Source organism: Xenopus tropicalis, chromosome 6, assembly GCF_000004195.4.
Source record: "Xenopus tropicalis strain Nigerian chromosome 6, UCB_Xtro_10.0, whole genome shotgun sequence".
Taxonomy (NCBI): Eukaryota; Metazoa; Chordata; class Amphibia; order Anura; family Pipidae; genus Xenopus; species Xenopus tropicalis.
The window spans coordinates 54,063,798-54,071,424 of NC_030682.2; the positions used below are offsets into that span (position 1 = coordinate 54,063,798).

The 7,627-nt window shown below is 36.0% G+C and overlaps 1 protein-coding gene across 1 annotated transcript; it reads left to right on the plus strand.

Annotated features, from left to right (window-relative positions):
• The first annotated feature begins 271 nt into the window (after positions 1-271).
• On the plus strand, positions 272-6,227 carry xt6l (XT-6 like precursor). The gene is given in 4 exon segments (NM_001173439.1): positions 272-334; positions 2,187-2,335; positions 4,378-4,431; positions 5,996-6,227. Coding segments are annotated over 3 exon segments (276 nt in total). The 5' UTR covers positions 272-334; position 2,187; the 3' UTR covers positions 6,070-6,227.
• The last annotated feature ends 1,400 nt before the right edge of the window (positions 6,228-7,627 follow it).

Genomic DNA, 7,627 nt, shown 5'->3' on the forward strand with positions numbered 1-7,627 from the left:
AATCAGCAGTGGGGGTAATAGATCCCGGACTAGGGGTTGGCAACAGAGGGACCTGCCTAGCGCCCCCCTCACTGTTGCACCCTAGGCAGGTGCCTCTTCTGCTTACCCCTAGTTCCGGCCCTGGTACATGCACACAATTAAAAAAAAGGTAATAAATGACTTTGTCATGAGTTCCTAGCGTCAAGCTAAGAGTGTGTGATGTGTGATTCTTTATTTGTATGTGCAAAAAATTTCAAGTATAAGTTGCTATATTAAGGTTAGTGAAACTATCAGAGGCATCACAACACTCCTTACTGAGCACCTTGCAAAATCTCTTGCAATTATCTTTGGAAAGGTAAGTGTTTTTTTCTGAATATTTTGTCACCTAATTTACTGTAGGTTCAATGCAGATTTAATGCAGGCTGGAAAATTCGAGGTGAGCTTTGCTTTTTAAATACAATTATATGTCATTTAAAAACAAATCTACTTGTACCTCTAAAATGTATTTTGGACCTTCTTCCATTTTCACACCTTTTATGTTAAAGGAACGGTAACACCAAAAAAAAGTGTTTTAAATAAAAATATAAAGTAGTGTTGCCCTGCACTGGTAAACTGATCTGTTTCCTTCAGAAACCCTACTATAGTTTATATAAACAAGGTCCTGTGTATCCTTGAGGGTAGCGATTCAAACTGAAATTGGCTAAATGGCACAGGTTACATAGCAGTTAACAGATAAGCTCTGTAGCACATTATTATAAAGCATTCTACAAATCTTATATCCTATCCTACTGTATGTAACCTGTGTCTTTTCTTCTTTGAATAGAGGCCCCCTATGGCATTTAAAAAAAAACCCTCAGTGGCATTATAACAACAATGCATAAACACAAGCAGATACAAGTGGATTCTGGGCAGGCGTCTTCCTTTAACTTCCCCATACTCCATTGCAATTATCAGTAACTTCCTGTTCCCCATAATGCATTGTGTCATTATGTTGGCGTATTTACTGTACATCAATGGAATGATACAGGGCACCACTAATAAAGAGTTACACATTCTTGTGAAAAGTGCTGGTGCTGTGTAAAAAAAGCAGTGTATTTCGGTCATGTGTGGCAGTTACCATTGCATTCACAACTTAATGGCAGTTTTTAGCCAATGTCAAAAAATGCATTTGCTAGTTTCACACCCATTGGAAATTCATGTGTTTACCATTTGGCTGATCCAATGAATTGAGGTATTGGTAGCATTATGCCACACAGGAAATCATTAGAAATGTGTCATTAAACTGCCACGTATGGCATTAGTCTAATGTGTTCAAGTCTCAAATAGCTTGGAGCTACTAGTACAGACATGGGACCTGGGGTTTTCGGGATAAGGGGTCGTTCCATAATTTGAATCTATGACCTTTGTCTACTTAAAAATCATTCAGACATTAAATAAAACCAATAGGACTATTTTGACTCTAATAAGGATTCATTATATCTTAGTTAGGATCAATTATAAGTTAATTAGTTCAAAAGCAAAAGCTTACATAAAAAGAAAATACATGGCGAATGCCAAAATACTACGGGTGGCACAACTTCACAGAACTATGAGACCCAGCAACCAGTATGAGTAAGTGCCCTACAAGGCACGAAATGCATTAGGCTGCTCTCTTTTTTTGTTCTAATAAATGATTATTTGAATTTTACTTTACTATCTTGACAATTATTGATGGTCTGTTTTGCCTTTGAACGATTACATTTGGCATTTCTTACCCCTGACTGAGGGTTTATGAAAACTGCTGCACCATCTATGATCTACTTTAATAGATTATTTTTTTCTTTATTTTATTTTTTGTCTCTATACCGTTTAACTATGTACCAAGTACAAGGTACTGTTTTATTTTTACAGAGAAAAAGGAAATCTTTTTTAAAATTTTGAATTATTTGCTTATAATGGAGTCTATGGGAGATGGCCTTCACGTAATTCAGAACTTTCTGGATAATGGGTTTCCAGATAACGGATCCCATACCTGTATAAGTAAAGGATTCAGATATTGCCTAAATTACCCAGTTTCTAATAATCACTTAACATGTCTGTGGGTTTGCAAATATTTCATTAGTAATGTAAGTATATGCATATAAAGTATTGTCACTTTAAAAAGATAAGCATGACACAAACTTAATAAAGCTATTGATCTTGCCTTGTACTTTCACTCTTCCCTTCAGCATGTTCAAAGGGCTATTTCTTTGTGTACTGTTGGCTGTGCTCTCAGCACAGTCAATGGCTCAGCCAAAAGCCTCTGCAGATGAAGAGGAAATAAATGAACGAGTAGCTCGAGGTTTGCTGGGAACACTTCTGAAGACTGGTTTGAAAGGTAAGTTTAAGCAACATTGCTTACCTCCTGTTCTGTCATTGTCAACTATTGTACAAGTGTGTCAAGTTGTACTGAAACTTTAAAGGAATACTATCATTGGAAAACATGTTTTTTTCAAAAAACATCAGTAAATAGAGCTTGTCCAGCAGAATCCTGCATTGAAATTTCAATGCAGGGGCTTGCCATGTTCTTCGAGTAGCTTGAGCATTAGCAAGTGTTCTGGGAAAAGCTTTCAGGGCTGCTATGAATGGTAAGTTTAAGCAACATGCCATACTTAATTTTATGGACTCAAAACGTTAGGCACCTTCCAGTAATTATAATCACTTATCTGATACTCCGGGGTGGCATTCCTGCTAGCAGAAAACTGCACCAGCCCAGGGTACCTCTGAGTAAATGCAACAGTGCTATCTTCTGCTTCTTAATTCTTCAATGGCCTGAGCCGATGCATGTGTGATAGAATGAAAAGCTAACAGGAACACTGGCCTGGAGTATCAGGTAAGTGATTATAATCACTGGGGGGGTGGTACCTTTCCTTGTCTTTAAAGTGAAATGAAAGGGTTTCCAGGGTCTGTAACCCACAGTAATATTAATGCAGATTAGTTTTATGGCTTATTTCATTCTTCCCACTAACAATTAAATAAATACCTGGTTCTCTGTGGCTGCCAACAGATATGACACACAAAACAGAGCAGATGAAATGAAAGCAGTTTCCAGGTCAGGTTTAAAACCCACCCATGCTAGAAATTATTTACATTGATTCTATGGTTAACAGATTTCTAGATATAGCAACTCAGAATATAACTGCTAATAATAGTGTAATAGAAATGGATAAGGATTCAAAAAATGAAAATATCAGTTTCCATTTATATTGATCCAGAGGAAAAAATAATTTCTTCCTTAGCTCATTATGGTAAGCAGATTTTTCACTGCATCACTTACCTAGGCTACCAACCCATCAAATTATTTATTGGATTTAACCACTGAATCATTTGCTGCACCACAATAGACAAGAAATTTTGTAACTTTTTGATCTTACCCTAAAGAAGCTTTTTTTGGCTGGAACATTATACTGCATCATGTACTTCCACCACCATTGCTTACTCTAAATTCCTGAAAGGGAGAGCTGAGCGGTCCCCCAGAGAGTAGAGCGGGGTTGGGGGTAGAATAAGTTGTCTGACTGGCCTGCCTGGGTACCAGGATTTTGCCCTTTGCCCTTTTTTGGAGCACAGAGCATTAACTATTTTCTACATTTTCCAGGTTCTGCTTCTGTTTCATTTATTCCCTGGAGTGAGAAATATAGGAGAGAGTTAGTTAAGGAGTAAAGTGACTGCCGAAGATAAGCAGGAGAATCCAGGGGGGCTGTTAGTTATAAAAGGGAGAGTTTCTCAGAAAGATTTTACACTGTGTAAATGTGAATAAAATGTTTCCCATAAAATCAGTGAATTGACATCTCGTGGGTAAAACCAGTATCTTCTATTCTAATAATCAGTGTCATTTATTTATTTAATTTACTTTTTATAAAATAATAATTTGAACAATGAGCATCTCAAACATGAGGGTACAAGGATTTTTTTCAATAAGAAGAAAAGGTTTTAGGCTCTGGCTGGTGGGTCCTTAATATTAGCTTCTCTGCTTCTCTGGTGGGCCCTTGGTGTCTCAGAGAGGATTAGAAGACTTTTAGACCATGGATAAAAATAATCTGAAATTCAAAGTTAGGTCCAACTAGACACCTCTAAAAGGGTAAAATATTATTATTACTTTATCTGTACCTCATGTCTGTCATCAACTCATGTATCTAGGTCATTACCTTTAGTAGCCTCTGATGTAGCTGTAGTAGTCTTTCCTATTTGTCATTAGAATTTATCTGTAAAAAAAAAGTTAACATCCCTTTCTGCTGTCAGAAAATGAAGATGGCCTCACATACAATCATCAATCCAACCTTCAAACTGTAACATTCCTCCCATTCCCATTTAGATGTCAATATCATGAATTTTGGTAGATAATTTCCATGATACCAAGAGTTATTCATTTTTATTTTTCAGTGGGTTCAAATCTTTTAGGAAGGCGAGAAGCCAATGATCGCCGCTTTGCTGATGGTAATTGCTTTTTCCTTTTCTTTTTCTTATGTGTGCAGAGAACTGTTGAAGAAAGCTACTATTATTTACCCTCTCAGAAACATGGTAGAAATATGGTCAGAAATATGGTAAATAGGTAGAGAACAGTAGCAACATCACCATTCATTAAAGATGACAAAAACATTCTAAAGTAAATATTACTAGGCTATATATATTAACATACTTCAACATATTTTTACAAGCTAAAGCATGCTGGGAGCAAAAGTTCATTGAAGATATAAACATACAAACACTGAACATGAAAAATGCAAATATATCAGTGGAGTGGGGTGGAAAGATGTTATTCCAGATAATAAATATGCTATTATACTGTACATTTCCTACTGCATTCTAAGCAAGGCTTTAAAGCTAAAATACATAAATATTTAGGTCAGTGGAGGTGCAATAAAAAAAGGGGGATGTGGAACATCAACCTGTGGAGCAAAGTATACTTCTTTTATACTGTGGTTATTGGATTAAAGCACTTGCTTTACAACACTGTACGTGTGCCCTATATTAGCTTTAGTGACAATTTATTTGAAAAATTAATAACCCTTTATTAATCAATATGTATGAATGTGGTGCTGCAGCAGAAACCTTTCCAGAAAGAGGGTAATTTAAAAGTCTAACTCCCGTGTGTAATAAAAGGCACTAAGTTTCCCCAGGAGCAGTAACCCACAGCAACTAATTAGATGTTTGCTTTTAAACAGGTGACCAGTGAATGTTACCTGCTGATTGGTTACTATGGGTTACTGCTCCTGGACAAACTTAGTGAGGGTTGTTTCTAAACACTGGGCAAATTTGCACCAGGGTAATAACCCATAGCAACCAGTCAGATGTTTGACTTCATTGTGGTACTTGCAGCTTTCTGAAAAAGTAAACTAAATTAATTACAGATTGGTTGCTGTGGGTTACTGCTCAGGTGCAAATTTCACCATTGTTTAAAAATAAGCCCCAGTGTCTTTCTTACATAATAATATTAAGTGACAAGACAGGTTGTAGACCTCAAAGTGATAGATTTATTATTGTCACTTGTAAAACATAATAATAAGTTTGGATTTACAAATTATTTTCAGCATTTTTAACAATTCACGGTAACAAGGAAAATGATTAATTATGTCCCTCATACATTGCATTGCAGTAAACTTAGAAAATCTGCTATCTTAACATTGCCCTCTGCACTTTAACATCCCATAGGAAAGTATTAACTAAACTGTGAAATGGAGTTGAATTATTTTTGAAGTGGCACATTTAAAAAACAAAAAAAAACAAATTCAGTTTTATAATTGTACCAGCTCCTTAAAAGCTTTCCTGAATTCTTCTCTTTAAACCAACATTACCTTGCAGCTTGATGTGCCCAAAAGAAAGCAATAACAGCACGGAGGTCAGATCTCCCAGCTGCCAATTTTGCAGGTTGATACTTGGGGTCTGTTAGCAGTTGGAAATACTACATTAACTATTCTACATAATGCCAAAATTAGCTCTATAGCTGACACATGTTCACCATTTCATCCTGTTGTTTAAATAAATCTATTTTAATTTCTAGGACCTAATGCAGTGGGTCAAACAGAGTACGAGGGTTGGATGGATTTTGGCCGCCGCAGTGCCGAAGAAGAGTAATACTGTTCTGGAGAACATTAAATATATAAAAATGCATCTGTTTCTGTACAAATGAAATAAAGCATTCCCTACCTGAAGGAATCTGTGCTTCAATCTATATTAATGTCTATGTTCTTAGTCGTGGGTTAAAAATTTGCATTAAAATTTATATTAGCAGACTATTTTAGAACATTTTTATTGATTATATGTTCCATCATGTGCTAGTAATATGCTATGTGACAGATCTATTATGTATCAAATGGGCAAATAAGAAATATTCCTAGCAGTTAAATATTTTTCACATGTATTTCCTAACTCACTTGGTGCTTCACTAAAAAATTCAGAGGAGCAAAATGGAACTGTTTGCGTAGCTGTTACATCGGCCAAACCCCATTCTTTAGAATTGACTTACCTTAAATTGCCTTTTTTGCTCACCTTTTGTTGTAACTCTGATAAAACCAGGACCAGACTACCTAAAATGGCTAGATGTAATTGTTACATATGGTGTGTATAGCGGCCCATTTGGTCCCACTTAATTTACACACATTGGGACAGATTCAGTGAGAAAAATGTTTATCAAGTAAAAACTCATGGCCGAGATTGAATTTGAGATGCAGTTCAATTCAGAAAAACTTATCTCATTGTTTATTACATAAAAACTCTGTTGAAGTCTATGTTAAAAAGTAGAACTGAATTAAGAGAAGTTTTTTGTCCTTGAGTTGAATCTCGTGAATCCCGAGTTTTCATGTGATAAACCATGAGATAACTTTTTCTCACTGAATTTAATCAGGCCCATTATTTTGCATCCAGCACTTTATAAGAACAAAATGTAAAATTAGCTTACATAAAGTCCAAAGTTAAACACACAGCAATTTGACAAGAAACCTCAAGAAAATTAACTGTTCTTGATCTTTATTCCAGTAATGATATAGGTATTAGGGGTCATTCACGACTGCAGTTGCAGTTTTCCCAGCCTGTTGTGTAAAGAAATCCCATTCATTAATGGTATTTGTGTCAAAAGGCACTCTTGCACTTCCATATAGTTGTGCTCAGCCCAGGCTATCTCTTGTTCCGTATTGGCAGTCAGGGCCGCCATCAGAAATCACGGGGCCCCTCACAACCAAATTTTCTGGGCCCCCCTCCTGATGGCCCCTCCCCCAATGGCCCCTCCCCTCAGTACAAAGGACACAGACATGAGCACTAAAACTGAAAAAGAAAGACTTTTGGCCAAAGAGTTATTAAGCCTGCCACCACGTCAAGGTAGACTCTTTAAGCAGGTACCTATTCTAACCTAAGTTGCACTTAGTGTTAGAATTTTTCTGCATTTCAAATATACAAATAAGAGCCATTTGGTTTAATCCCTTGGCCAAAAAAAAAACTACCAGTCCTAATAAGGCTGATAGAACATGGGAATCTGTCTCCAACTTATATCTGCACTGCTAACTTTGATTAGTATGAATAAATAACACAACAATAGAAATATTCAACTTTATTTTTATTAATATAAATATAAACAAGAACTTTGGTTTGAATAAATAATGCAACTTTAAGTATAAATAAATATAAAAAAAAAAGTCTT